General features: G+C 56.0%; 1 protein-coding gene across 1 annotated transcript; it reads right to left on the bottom strand.

The window, feature by feature from the left end:
* Nucleotides 1-1011: 1011 nt before the first annotated feature.
* Nucleotides 1012-13942, bottom strand: Sipa1 (signal-induced proliferation-associated 1). Its single transcript, XM_059262642.1, has 16 exons — nucleotides 13679-13942; nucleotides 10393-11200; nucleotides 9698-9825; nucleotides 9436-9612; nucleotides 7004-7178; nucleotides 6458-6561; nucleotides 6037-6194; nucleotides 5323-5932; nucleotides 4736-5010; nucleotides 2487-2708; nucleotides 2273-2384; nucleotides 2083-2191; nucleotides 1899-2000; nucleotides 1757-1811; nucleotides 1432-1510; nucleotides 1012-1355 (listed from the first exon to the last, which is right to left on the bottom strand). Exons 2-16 carry the CDS (start codon nucleotides 11069-11071, stop codon nucleotides 1209-1211), a joined length of 3132 nt encoding a protein of 1043 aa, XP_059118625.1. The 5' UTR covers nucleotides 11072-11200; nucleotides 13679-13942; the 3' UTR covers nucleotides 1012-1208.
* Between the last annotated feature and the right edge of the window lie 19 nt (nucleotides 13943-13961).

The raw sequence follows: 13961 nt of genomic DNA, 5'->3' as shown, positions 1-13961 counted from the left end.
ACAAACCCTCTTCCTTAAGTGGTTTTTGTCCCATATTTTAACCACAGTAATGAGAAAATTGGTCACCAACCAGGAAAGGCTAGACTACATGCAGGAACTGCTGATTCCAGATCCCTAGTGCACCTTCTCATGACCCTTTCTGACCTAGATCCAGTCTCTTTAACCCTGGGTTCCTTCATGTCCCCTAATTTCAGCCCAGTGGGCCCTAGTCTGGTCCTACTGGAATACCTCTGACATCTGGTGAACTCAATTTTCCAAATGCAGTCCTCACACTACCTCCTCCAAGAAGCCTTCCTTCTGTTCCTGTCCTCCACTTCGCTACTTATTCTAGCTTAATCTACCACTGTGAGTAAGCCAATTTAGGGCCTGGGTTTCAGCAGAGTACCCCCTGGGTAGCAGCTGATGAGGCAGGTGCCATGTCTGGCCCTCAGCTGAAGCAGGGCGTTAAGACAAAGTCCAAGTCTGAACAGATGATGCCAGTAATGGGAAAGGCCCAGCCTGGTGAGGGTCGGTGGGTGTCATGCCAGTGAGAGAGAAGTGGGTTGAGGGCCACTGTCCTCTGCGATACAGAGAGGAGCTACCACCTCTGGAACTGGGGCCTGCAAGAGGTGACCAGGTGGCAGAGTCAATGATGCTCTTTAGCTCAGCCACTGAAGACACTGGGGCCTGTCTGGGGCGATGGGACTCCACAGGCATGGCCAGACACCATCCCTTCCTTGCCCTACCCTGCAGGCTTGCTCTATTCCCATTCCTGCTCTAAATAAGGCAGATGTGGAATATGGCCACCCACTTCCCAAGAGAACCCAATAAATGAAGAGGAGAAGGGATGGCCTACCCTCCCCAGCTCCCACCCTCTGCTTGGTACCAGGTCAGACCAGCCCTAAGTCAATGTCCCTGGGACCTGTCCTTCTTACTGGTCCTGGGAGCTTGACCTTGGAGACAACGCCCCTACCCGTGTATCTCGAACAAACACAAATAGGTTTGGTTTTGTTTTTAAACTCTGATGTCCTCTCTTTACAGAGTATTTACAAACAGGGACAGGTAGGGACACTTCAGCCACCGAAATGGCTGGGAAGTGGGGGCAGTGCTGAGACACGCCTGAGCGCAGGGAGGAAGTCCTGAGGAAGTTCACTAGTGTGGCCCAGGTGCCCTGAAGGGCCAGGCAGTTCCAAACAGGTCCGGAATCAGACTAGAGCACGAGGTGAGCTTCAGGCCAGGTCAGCGGTGGGTGAGCCCAGCTGTCTGGAGGCCAGGAGCAGGCGGGTGGCAGCGCTCTCCGACTCTGCCAGCAGCCGCTGGTTGTTGTGCCTAAGGCTCCGAACCTCCTCCTCCAGGGCTGCCCTGTCTGCCTTCTCCTAGGGTGAGGGACAGTAGTCAGAACCTTTCCTGGGGCAGCCTTGTGCTCCAGGTCGACCCCAGGCCCCTCCTCACCCTCTGCAGGTCCTCCTGGAGCTTCTTGAGCATGGATTCCAGGTGTGAGACCTTTTCTGACAGGCTCCCGGGTTCCGGCCTGAGGACATGTGGTCAGAGTTCACCATGTAGCCAGCACCACAGGCTACCTCCCAGACACTCCTGACTAAAGAATAAACCCAACTCTGCCTTCTGAGACTTTAGACATTTGTGGAAGCAGAGCCTAGATAACATTCAACTCCAGTGGACAGGCGGGAAGGGGAGACACACACACACACACACACACACACACACACACACACACACACACACGCACAAGGGGGCTACGTGAGGGTAGAAGCCTTACTCAGAATCACACTTTGGCGCTCCTTTGGGGTCTCCGCTCTCTGAGATGGGCTGTCCTGTGGGAGAGAGAGACTGTGTGGGCAGGTCTGAGAGGGATAAAGAACCCCACTCCAGCCCTTCTCCCTGTGCCCTAGCGGCCTCACCCTCTCGGGACAGTGACTCCAGAATTGTGTTGCAAGTGGAGGCAATCTCTGAGATGGACTGCCACTCATCCTCCAGGGTCTCGCTGCCAGCTTCCGACATAACTGTCAGTTAAAGGAGAAAGGCTTAGAGGGGAGCCTAGAACCGGCTACCTTCTCCTGGCCTGTTCCCCGACTCCAGACTCACTTTTACTGATGGAATTCCGCAGAGACAAGGTTCTGGGCAGGATGGAGGCCCTCAGTTCAGGTGCTGAGTCACTGGGGTCCTCATGGCTACTGGGGCTGCCTGACTGGTCCTGGGGGCAAAAGTGAATGGCAAGGCTGTAACACCCAATGTCATTGCTGCAATTAATCTCCAGAGCCTTGTTTCTGCTTACCTGGGAGGGGGGTGTCTCTCCGCCAGTACCAGGTGCTGAAGGGTTGGCGGTGGTGACAAGGAGGAGGTCTGGGGTGGTGTTGGGCAGGACTGGAGCTTCATCTGACAGGGAGCTAAGGAGGGAGAGGCGGTTCAGAACCGAGAGCCGCGTTCCTCGAGCTGTGCCTCCAGGCGCTAAAAGGCTGGCCAGAGAAGGGGAAGCCCGGAGGGTGTACCTGCGGGGCGACAGGGAGTTGTGGCTGTGTAGGAACTCCGTTCTCTCTTCCGTCAGATCCCCAGGCCCTGGAGGGGGGCCACTGCTGTCTTGCAGGCAGAAATGCAGCAGCTGCTTTGTGGGGGGCAGCAGGACCACCTTTATGGCCTCCTCCTGTACTGGCTCTGGGACCCCACGGCGGCTGGGTTCCTTCAGTGACAGCGTGTACAGCTCGGAGAAGCTCCTGGAAGATGAGGGTGGGAGCACCATCAGTGAGCCCCCTCCAGCACCTCCATATCATCAAACCCACCACCCCAGCTACTGCCAGAGGCTTCCAAAAGGAGGAGCGCTCCATGCATCCCTACCAACGTTTGTCTGTGACAGAGCACTCCCCAGACCTAGGCTAACATCACTGCTCTGCTCCATGTACCCTAAACAGTTACCCTATCAATTTTTCTGTCAAATGTACTAACAGTACTGACTTTACTGTAGGCTGTGAGAGTTCAAACAACGTAATGTAAGCTGATTAGTATCCACAGTGCACTGTGGTGTGTCCATACATCCTCTTTGGGATATGAACACACACACACATACACACACACACACACACACACACACACACACACCTGCCCAAGCCATCTCCAACAGCAGTGCCTGGAGCCAAATCCAGTCCATGCTTTTCTCTTCTCTTTCCTTTCTTTTTATTAGCACACATACCAGTTTTTGAAACTCTCATCAGTTAAGAATAGTTTTTAGATGTCTTAAAATTTGTATTTATGTGTGTATGTGTGTGTGTATATATACACACACATACACACATATACATATATACATATATATGTATATATGGAGGGGGCAGGCACATGTGTGTGTGTGTGTATATATATATATATACACACATATACACACATATACATATATACATATATACATATGTATATATGGAGGGGGCAGGCACATGTGAGTGTGTGTGTGTGTGTGTATGTGTGTGTGTGTGTATATATGGAGGGGGCAGGCACATGTGAGTGTGTGTGTGTGTGTATATGGAGGGGGCAGGCACATGTGAGTGTGTGTGTGTGTGTGTATGTGAGTGTGTGTGTGTGTATGGAGGGGGCAGGCACATGTGAGTGTGTGTGTGTGTGTGTGTGTATGTGAGTGTGTGTGTGTGTATGGAGGGGGCAGGCACATGTGAGCGCAGGTGCCTGTGGAGATCAGAAGAGGGGCTTGTGGCACTGGGAACTGAACCCAGGTCCTCTGCAAGAGCAGCAAGTGCTCTTAATGACTGAGCCATCTCTCCAGCCTTAGTTTTTTTAGATGTTGAAGTAATTGAAAGACATTAATATAATATTTTGTGACATGTAAACATCAGTCTGAAGCTGGGCGGTGGTGGCACACACCTTTGATCCCAGCACTCGGGAGGCAGAGCCAGGCGGATCTCTGTGAGTTCGAGGCCAGCCTGGTCTACAGAGCGAGATCCAGGACAGGCACCAAAACTACACAGAGAAACCCTGCCTCAGAAAAGCCAAAAAAAGAAAAAGAAAAAAGGAAAAGAAAAGAAAGAAAAAAAATTAGTCTGACTGGGGGGTGGTGTGCCTTTAATCCCAGCACTTGGAGGCAGAGGCAGGCAAATCTCTGTAAGTTTGAGGCTAGCCTGGTCTACAAAGTGAGTTCCAGGATAGTCAGGGCTGTTACACAGAGAAACCCTGTCTCAACCAAGCCAAAACCAAACCAAAACAACAACAACAAAAATATATTACTGTCCGGACTTAATGTATTCCCACTTGGAATTTTTTGACCTTATACTGGGTTTACCAGCAGTAACCTTTATCTTTACAAGATAAAGAGTATCTATAAGGAATCCTGAAATTTCAGTCTCTATGGTTTTAGTGGATGCTCAGCCACACATTCATTTTCCTACAAGAGTCGAGTAACTGTGGCAAAGAGCAAGTAGCTCCAAAAGCCTAAAAATATTCACTATTTGGGGCTTTATGGGGAAAGTTTGCCTATACTGGGTTCAGAATAGTAAATGATCAATTAGTGTGTATATGGGGTGAGGGAGCTAATGTCTTCAAATGACAGAAGCTGCTTTTTGACCTTTAGAGCAGGGAAAGCAAGGGCTTAATCAGTTTCAGTCTAGATGAGTAAAGTACGCTTCAGAGAGACCAAGAGTCGTGGAATCTTGAGCATGCATGCTGGCGCTGCTGACACGGGAGGCACAGAACGGACCAGCTTCGGAGTCCTCCCACCTCCCCACATCCCGGGTGCCCTGACCTTCGCGGCCGGCCGCTCTCGTCTGGGGGCAGGACGGTGACGCAGACCTTGGGCGCGGAGCGCAGCATCTGGGCAGCAGCCTCTGGCCCCAGCTTGGGCAGCGTCTGGCCACAGACTCGCAGCAGGCGTGCTCCGGGCCGAAGCCCCGTGGTCTCCGCGAACGTGAAGCGCTCCACGTGTGTGATAAAGCCCTCTGCATCCACCTCGAAGCCCAGGCGACCTTGGCCGTCTCTGGGCAGGGCCAGTTCTCTGGTCTCACAGCCACGGCTCACCAGCTAAGGGAAGGGACCCGGTGAGAGCGCCCCTGGGGGCGTGGCTTCCCAGAGCCAGCCCCTGGCCCCACCCCTGACTCGTTGTACTTAACACAGCACGCCTGTGGAGCCTTAGCGACCCACCTGACAGCTGAGCATCCCAGGCTCTGCGATTAGAAGTCTCCTGTACAAGCCCCTACCTACCCCTCCCGCCTGGACTAGCCTAACGGGGTTTCCAGTAGGCTACGTCCCCAACACGCACCACACCCCAGGAGGCTCATGCCCACTCTTGGAGTTTATACACCCCACGGCCTTAGTTTCCCCCTTAGAGCTCACCTGCAGACGTGCCACAACTTCGCCCACCGCTTGCCCCGGGGCCCCATCGAGCCGCAGCGTGATCGCCTCCCCGCGCCCGTGGTACAGATCAAGCTGGTGCTCCGAGAAGGTCCAGGCCAACACGTCGCGACAGGCACAGTTAAAGACGACACGGCCGTCGCGCGGGGCCACCAGCACCAGCGTCTCTGCCGAGATGCCCAACAAGCAAGGCACCTCGGCGCCCTCCGGACCGCCCGTCTCAGCTCCCGCCGCGACCCGCGCCCCTGGAGCCGCGCGCACGCCCCACATCAGCGCGCCCGCCGCCTGCAGCTCAGCGCCTGGGCCCCGAGGGGTGGCCCGGCGCCGGCCGCCCAGAGACGGCAGGCCGAACCGCGACGCCGAGTCCAGCGATGTAGTGGTCACTTCATTGGTAGCCAGGTCTTGCAGGTACTGTTGGCGTGTGCGTGTGGCCATGGCGTGGAACTGGCGTGCGTGGCCGGCCGCTTGCTCACCATTGAGTGCCTTGGCCAACAGAAAGGCCCGGAAATCGGCATTGGCTGCGAAGGGGCCTCCACCATGTGGCAGCGCTGGCCCGAAGGCAGGAGTATCCTGGGTGCGGCTCACTGCCACCCTGTGTGGAGGAAGGCTGTAATAAGGGATCGAGAGGCCGGAGGGGGCAGGGGATGGTCCAAGAATTGGTGCCCATGGGAGACCTGAGACCACCCTAGCACCCACCTGTAGGAAGTGTGTGGGGTGCAGGGAGCATGCGCGCGCACCACTAAGAACACGTGCTGGAAGTGCGAGCGGATAGTTGTGGGACAGAAGGGTTTGCTACCCGGTTCCTGGAACACGATGGTCACAATATCGTTGCCGATATGACGCTTCCTCAGGAGCTGAGGTATAAAGATAGGGAATGTGAGATGGGCTTTGTGACCCCCAAATCTCTCCTCATTTAGGCATGGCCAAGCCTGGGCACCAACAGTTCCTCACCTGCCTCTGGTAAAGGCCTGAGGAAGGTATTTGGGAAGGTGGTACAGCCAGAGGGGAGGGTTGTTGGGGATCAGCAGAGCTCATGCCAAAGTTCTGATATTGCCAATCAAGTAGCACCCTCCATGGCTTCCGAAAAGTTTTTGGCCTGTCCCAACCCCTCTCACACCTGTTGCTGGTTATTAGGCGTGTAAGGCAGCATCGTGGACACGTGGAACATGATCTCATGGTCTTGGTAGGTGGTGTAGAGTGAGTGTGTGCCGGTGGAATCCGCTGTATCCAGACAATTGGGGACACAAAGAGAACATGGGGAGTGTGGGTGACTTTAACGGGGTGAGTCGTCCTTGCCTGAATTTATTTCTCTCTATGCCCCAGGCACTTTTATAGACAACCCTCTCAAGCCACCAGCTTATGCCCAGGCAATGAAGTCCAAGGGCCTCATCCTTGGTGAATTCTCTCCCCTCCCCCATAGGCTACAACCCCACACCAGGGTGAAGCGGGATCAGGACAGGGATGCTGAAATAGAGCAAACCCCAGAAGTGAGAAGTGGTCTTGGAGGAACTCACGCAGCAGGGTTCCCAGCCCCTCATCCCTGCTGCATAGTTGGGCTCTACAGCTCAATTCTTCCCACCCTCAGCCCCAGTTCCCCGCCAACACTAAAGAATGCTGACAGAAGTTCTGCCCAGGAACGGCCCCCCTCCCCCCAGCGCCTCACTTTTGGTATCCAGCTGCGCCCGGTAACTTTCAAAGCCTTTGAGCCGCACCACATCACCCAGCAAGGTGAGGAACTGCATGAAGGCTGCTCCTGCCTCCTGGTTGTTGTACATCTCTTCCTCAGAGCCCTGGCCGGCCCGGCAGTACAGGATGCCCACCTTGCGTTGGAAGCTCAGCTGAGGGAGTCATGGACAACAACAGAAGACAAATGCTTCAGTACTCTGCCAGCCCCACCACTGCCGTGAGGGAGAACAGTAACACTGACCTGGGGGCTGGGCTGCCTCGGTAGGAACTCTGAGCCATTTGTGTGGCTTTGCCTATCAAACCTGCCCCTCTTCTTGTGCTCAGGGGGCAGGGGGTGGAGGATTTACTTTTCCAGTGACAGAAGAGATGCCTCACAGAAAGGACCCTATAGACAATGCCTTCACTCCCAACAAATGTCCACCCTATCCTCCTCAACTCAAGGCTCTAATGTGCTCTCCCTCAACTCCAACATAGCCTTACCTTTGAGGTTTTTGAGCCATCTCTGTCCCCTTCCTATGCCCACTTCTTTTTCCTTGTCTTTTTGATAGTTTGTACACAACCTAGGCTGTACTTGAACTCACTATATGGCTAAGACTGGCCTTGAACTCTTGATCCTCCTGTGTGTACCTCCTAAATGCTGGAATTATAGTCATGTGCCTGGAATTTTTGTTCGTTTGAAACAGTCTTGCTAGGTAGCCCAGGCTGACTTTAAATTCACTGCAATCCTCCTGCCTCAGCTGCTTCATACTGGGATTACAGGCATACCCCACCACAGCTGGCTTTTCTACACACTTTCTTCTCCCAGTGTCTTCCTGTCGTAGAGAGCTATGACATAGGACCTCATTGATATAACCTCACCTCCCACTCCCCAGTGCTCACCTCCCTCCTTCAGAACTGACCTCTGGTTGAGGGCCCTGCCTAGCATGCCTGAGGTCCAGGCTTCTGTCCCCTAGGGGAGGTGGAGGGAGCCAACAACAGAAGCCACCAGACCCAGAGCCCACAGATATGGCCTCAGCCTGGCACCGTTGGCACTGTTGGCCCTGGTGTTGTGGGGACAAGAACCTCTTCTTGAAGTTCTCCACCTCTGTCCTCTCCATGTTTCCCCCCTCCCTCCATGGCAGTTTCCAGCCCTGACCCTTTCCCCAACTCCAGGTCTGGTTCACCAGCTGCCAGGTGCCCTTCAATATCTTTTTCATCTTGAGACGGAGTCTCTCTACACAGCCCTCAGTGTCCTGGAACTCACAAAGATCCTCCTGCCTCTGCCTCCTGAGTGCTGGGACTAAAGGCGTGCACCGCCAGGCCTGGCCCTTTCCAATATCTTGACCTCTCAACTACGACTCCTCTGCTCTCTGCCTTCTATCCCTCCTCAAGAGTCCCTGGGCCCACAAAAAAAAACACAACTCCCAGGGACTAAGACTCGGGATCTCAACTTTCCCCACCTTTCAGTCGGCCACAAAGGGCTGGCCACTCTAGACTGTCAGTCACCTCCTTATCACCATGACCACATCTAACCTGAACAACTTCAGCTTTGGGCCTGTTTTCCCTCCAGCCTAGGTCTATGTTGCAGCTAGAGAGCCACTGTGCCTCTCAGATCTGTTCTGAATCCCTCTGTGGCTCCCAATATCTATAAGACCAAAAAAGAAAGCCTCCCCCATGCTGGTTCCACAAGCCCTCCATCTACATGAAACATCACGTGCATGCATCAGACCTCTAAACCAGCATTCTAGATCCTTCTGCCCAGACAACACAGGCTCCCGCTGGCCTGGTCGCTTTCAGCACCGTTTGTGTGCCCTCTAGGAACCCTGCTGCTCCGTCTTTCAGCAGGAGCTCTTGCCCATACTCAGGGACAGCACCTCATCTGGACTTGTTTCAGCATCTGGTCTAGAGTCCGACACAGTGAAGATGAGATGTGTTTGTTCAACGACCCTTAGAAACAGCAGCATAGTCAGGGCCTCTGCACAGCTTTCCGCACAGGGTAGAGAGAGGACCTGCAACTAGCTTGGGCGTCCTGAAGTGGAACAGGAAGTTCTGGGAAGGTGTGAGCCGCCCATATGGGGAGGAGACCAAGCAGGGCCTGTCAGGGATGATGAGGGAACTGCAGAGCGGCAGGGTCAGTCAGACAGGGTATTCTAGTACTGAGAACCTAGGTCTTTAAAAAAAAAAAAACAAGCGTGGAGCCTGAGTTAGGAGGGCCAGGGCTGCAGCCCCAGATTCTGCATTCCTAACAAGCGATGGCTGCTTTATAAGGCCTCCTTGGTCAAGTAAAGCTCAGATGACCTCTGACCCTTCTCTCTGATCACCTCTCCTGAGGTCAGTGCCCAGGTCAGGGTTAGGGAGCTGGGAGCTATCAGGCTGAGTTCAGACTGGTCTCCCTCGGAAGCTGAGCCCTCCTTCCTGCTAGGAACTCACCACTTGCTCATCTAGAGTAAGCAGCGTGCGGGGCACCTTGGGAGAAGCTGAACCTAGGCGCAGGCAGGTCGGGCTCAGCCGTGGAGCCACGTGTTCCAGAAGCTTCTTCGGGGATAGGCCCCTTGGGGGACCAGGAGGCAATGCGTCCTCCGAGATGGTGCCACGGAGGGTCCGGAGCTGGGGATAGGTTGTAGAGACATTCAGTTTCTGTACAGGCTGCGGAGGAGGGAGCCCACCTTCTGAGCTTGTGACCCCAGCCCACCTGCGTGGTCCGCACGATGACCCGGTAGGTGTGTAGGGTGCCCCCTCCAGTGCCCTCTCTCTCCTCCCGTCGCAGGCTCACTGCCACCGGACCCAGCGCCTCATCCAGCCCAAAGAAGTTCTGGTGTTCTGGGGTGGGGGTGGGCAGGGGGGTGATCCGTCAAGCCCACAGACCGCCCTAGCCCTTCTCGACCACGCCCACCACAGAAGTACCACCCTGGGCTCCCTCTCGCCAAGTGCTGAACCTGAGAGAAGCTTACTCCCGCCCCCTTTTGCAGTCCCACCCACAGCACCCTTGTCCCAGCCCCTGGGAACTATCGCCCCAGTGCTCCCAGGGTTAAATGCTGCCCTGGCTCCATCAAAGCTCAACTTCTCGCTTTCAGGGCACTGAAGCTTCTTTTCCCGATAACGGTGAGAACAAGGTTTCGTCAAACAGGTATGGAGATAGGAAATCGTTCACTGGCCTGGAGGGTTACGAGGATGAACTAGATGGAAGGGGCACTCCCTGACTTCAGGTGTGACACCAGAGCTTGGCCTTAAAGCCATCAGAACTCAATTCAGCTCCTGCTCCTTGGTCCAGCCAGGGACTTTACAGAGAAAGGGCAGCCCATGAGCCTCCTCCTGTGTGCACTGGAGACCCCAGGGACCTCTGCCCCAGACCCTCTCCTGCCTCTCCCAGGCTCGCCTGCTCCTTACCTTTGCCATAGAAGTACTTCCGGTAGTAGCCTGCACCCAGATCTGCGTGCTCCAGGCTGTACGCCGTGGTTCGGGTCTGTGGCTCCTCCAGGACTGACACAGCCGCATTAGGCAGAGCAGGGGGCACAGGTGGAGACACCGGTCCACCCAGCCCTAGCTCACCCTCACCGCCAAGCTCGCTCACAAAGCCAGGTGCCCCAAGCAGTAGATCGGAGGTGGCAGTCTGGTCCTCAGCTAGGGCCAGCGTCCCAGAGCTGGCCTCTGTATGGCTTCCTGTCCCCCGAGGTCGTGGAGCCCAGTCAAAGAGCAAGCTCTGCACATCATAGTGGGCAAACCACCGGGGTTCCAGCACTGGTGGGAATGTGGGTTCTGGCTCCTCAGCCGGCAACCCCAAAAGTGCTAGGGGGTCAGTGAAGAGCCGAGTGGGGGTTGCAGCAGGACGGCTGGCATCCTCGTGGCTGTGGGCACGGGCACGGGGGCTGGCTGGGGTAGGGGGTCGGACTTCGCCAGCATCACTACCACTGCGCAAGAGTGGGCCCCGAGCTGGCCTTGGCTCAAAGGTATGTGGTGTCAGTGGAGGTCGGGAGGGTTGGCGCAGCTTCCGGGCAAAGAGGTCATCTGTGGGTGCAGGGGCCATGCCCCGCCGAGGGCTCCCCACTCCGCCGGCCCACATGGGCATGCTCTGTGGGCCTGACTCTCTGAGGGCCGGGTCGCATTGGTGGGCACGGGTCCTTGGTGCCCAGCCAGAAGGCTGAGGTTTCAGTGAGTGGTTCCTGCCCTGACGGATGAGGGAGCTGCTCAGATGGGCCTGGGGAGAAAACAGGAACTCAGGCCCCCAGCCCAGTCTTCCACAACCCCAGTTGGCTTCCGGCCCCCTCCGGTACCATCAAAGCTGCTTCCGCTTTCCTGGCCACTTCCTTGTCTGCCTGGGGCTGAGGTTTCCAGCCCCCTCCCAGGCTTAGCGCTGGACAAGGCTAGGGGCTGAGCTTTGCCTCTGAGGGTCCCAATGCCTGGGCAGCAGGGGGGGCACCGGGGCCTCCCAGTTCCCACCTGTACACCTTGGGCCTAGTTCCACAGTCAAAGCCACCAAATTCTGGACAGACAGTTTCCACTGGGACGGAAGTCAATGTAGCCACTGGTGTCTGGGTCTTGCCCGCTTGACAAAGGGAGGACGTCCTGTCCCCAGAGACCTTCCTCCCTGGGACCTCCCACTTCCTCCAGGGTCCCCAAGGAGCTGAGCACCCAAGACCTGGTCTCAATGCCCTGGTTCCCGTAGCCTCAATACCTCAAGGACACAGGGGCTCCTGGGGCAGCTGCATGACAGCACGGGAAGACAGGAAGTGGCCCCAACTCAGCCCAGCCCCCCCGCTTGGCCCCTATATCCTGAGGAAGGTGCTACGGTCACAACAGCTCAGTCACGGGACCCAAGACACCCAGGTCTAAAGACAGGACTAGCACTAACCTCTTGTGGGTTACTATGCCCATGCCTGGGAGCAAGAGAAGGCCTAATGCTGGCAGAACCCCAGGGACGTCTGTCTACCTGGCCTCACGTGGACAGGGAGGTCTGAACCCAGTGGGACAGAAGGTCAAAATGAGGCCTGGTTACGATGAGCTTGCCTGAATTAGTTCCTCGTTCAAAGCAGAATTTGAACCTGGTCTGAGAATCTCTAGCCCAGTCTTCATGGTGTGCTGACCCCAACCATAACATCATTTTCATTGCTACTTCATAACTGTAATTTTGCTACTGTTATGAATCGTAAATATCTGATATGCGACCCCTGTGAAAAGATCATTTGACCTGTGAGGGGGTCACGGCCCACAGGTTGAGAACTACTGCTCTAGGGGTCCGCAGGGCTGTACCTGCCCACTCTCCTTGCATGTGTAGGCGTGAGGCGGGTTTGTGAGAGAAGAGGAGGTCTCAGGCTCAAGGTCCCACAGGATGTAAGGCTGAGACACCCAAGGCCCCAGGGACCTGCTAAGTGCGGAAATGTGGTGAAGCCAGACTAGGCAGGTGCAAAGGTGTGAGAACACGGAGGCCCACCTCTGGGTGAACTAGGTGTGGAGTCAACAGCCAGGGCAGGGGCATGAGAACTCTCAGTGCGGGTGCAGGCATCTGTTGGTGAGTTTTTGTACATCATCCAGTGCCATCAAGTGGGGCTAGGTCAGAAGGGGATGGGGAGCCACTCCATGGTACCACTCAGCTGGCTCTCCAGAACCAAACATGAGAAGACCTCCTCCTCAGGCTCTTCCTGACTTGGTTTCTCCTGAGACAAGCCCTGATGCTGAACTTCTTGTTTTCTTCAAAGACTGCTAGGAAGCCTGACGGTGGTGGCGCACCCCTTTAATCCTAGCACTCGGGAGGCAGAGGCAGGCGGATCTCTGTGAGTTTGAGACCAGCCTGGTCTACAAAGCGAGTTCCAGGACAGGCTCCAAAGCTACACTGAGAAACCCGGTCTCAAAAAACAAAACAAAACAAAAAAGACTGCTAGGAAACTTAAGGGTGAAGCAGCCAGCTGTTTGCACGTGGACTATGCAGGTCCCAGTTCCATGGACAAGCTATGGGCACATGCAGGCTTGGACTCAGGCTACAATGTAGCGAGTAGAGAGAAAACACCAGGGAGGGTCCGTGCAGGCCCTTCTCCACATGCGCTGAGCTCTGTGAATGTGTGCAGCCCAGCCCATGAGCTGCCGCTTGTTCTGGCCCTGCCTTAAGGGGTGTACTTGGGCTCTGCCCCCCATCCCACATCTTCACACAAGGTCCATTGAGGCCAGGACATTCCTCGGAGCCTGTGTCACTGAGGGGGAAAGGGGGCGCCCCGCCCCCACAGATCCGGAAGGCCTGGCTGCCCCAGGAGGAGGCGCTGGATGTTTCCCAGCACATCTGGAGGTCATGACCCCATTTCTGTTGCCAGGGAGTGTTACAGATGTTTCCTCCTAGGCCAGACCTAGTATTGCAAAGGCTGGGAAAGAGGTCATACTGGGAGAAGGGGTGCCCTAGAAGATGGGGAACCCCAAACATCTCAGCAGCAGAAGCAGTTGTAGGTGCTGCTCAGAGAAGTTCTGAGCCAATGAATCCACTCATCAGCTCGTGCAGAGGAGGGAGTGGGAGCTGCCAGCAGGAGACAGAACTCTGAGCGTGCTGACTGGGGCAGGAGGTTGGGGGTGCCGGCAGTGAAAGCAGCGACCAGTCCCGTCCCTGCCCACACTACACGGGTCCACGTCCAAGCCACTTCGTTGGGTATCCAGCTCTAACCTGGTGCCTCCCATTCCCTGATCCCGCCAGTACCTCTTGGGTTCCCGCTGGCCGCCGCTGCCTTCCGCACCAGGGTCCCGCTGCCTGCTCTCACCGCTCCCGGCGCCGCCGCTCCGCCTGGGGGCGGGGCCAGGATGGGGGCGGAGTAAGGCAGGGGTGGGGGTGGGAGAGGGCGGGACTCCCCGGGAGTTGTCTAAGGCGGGAAGCTCGGCGGGTGGGGACCTCCGGCAGGGCCTTAGGCAGCCCTGGACAGTCTGAAGCCCAGAGCGCTGTCCCAGGCTCCAGCTGCCCTTCTAACTCCCCGGTCGGAGCCCAA

Source organism: Peromyscus eremicus, chromosome 1, assembly GCF_949786415.1.
Source record: "Peromyscus eremicus chromosome 1, PerEre_H2_v1, whole genome shotgun sequence".
NCBI classification, from domain to species: domain Eukaryota; kingdom Metazoa; phylum Chordata; class Mammalia; order Rodentia; family Cricetidae; genus Peromyscus; species Peromyscus eremicus.
Note: the sequence above shows the minus strand (reverse complement) of the source record. Positions and strands in the feature narration are given on the sequence as shown.

Excerpts from the sequence above, each read along its gene's own strand:
- Sipa1 (XM_059262642.1), bottom strand. The coding sequence starts at position 11,071 with ATGCCCATGTGGGCCGGCGGAGTGGGGAGCCCTCGGCGGGGCATGGCC. Across the intron at positions 9,613-9,697 it reads TCATCGTGCGGACCACGCAG|CTCCGGACCCTCCGTGGCAC; the intron begins GTGGGCTGGGGT and ends ACCTATCCCCAG. Across the intron at positions 7,179-9,435 it reads TTACTCTAGATGAGCAAGTG|CTGAGCTTCCAACGCAAGGT; the intron begins GTGAGTTCCTAG and ends TGACTCCCTCAG.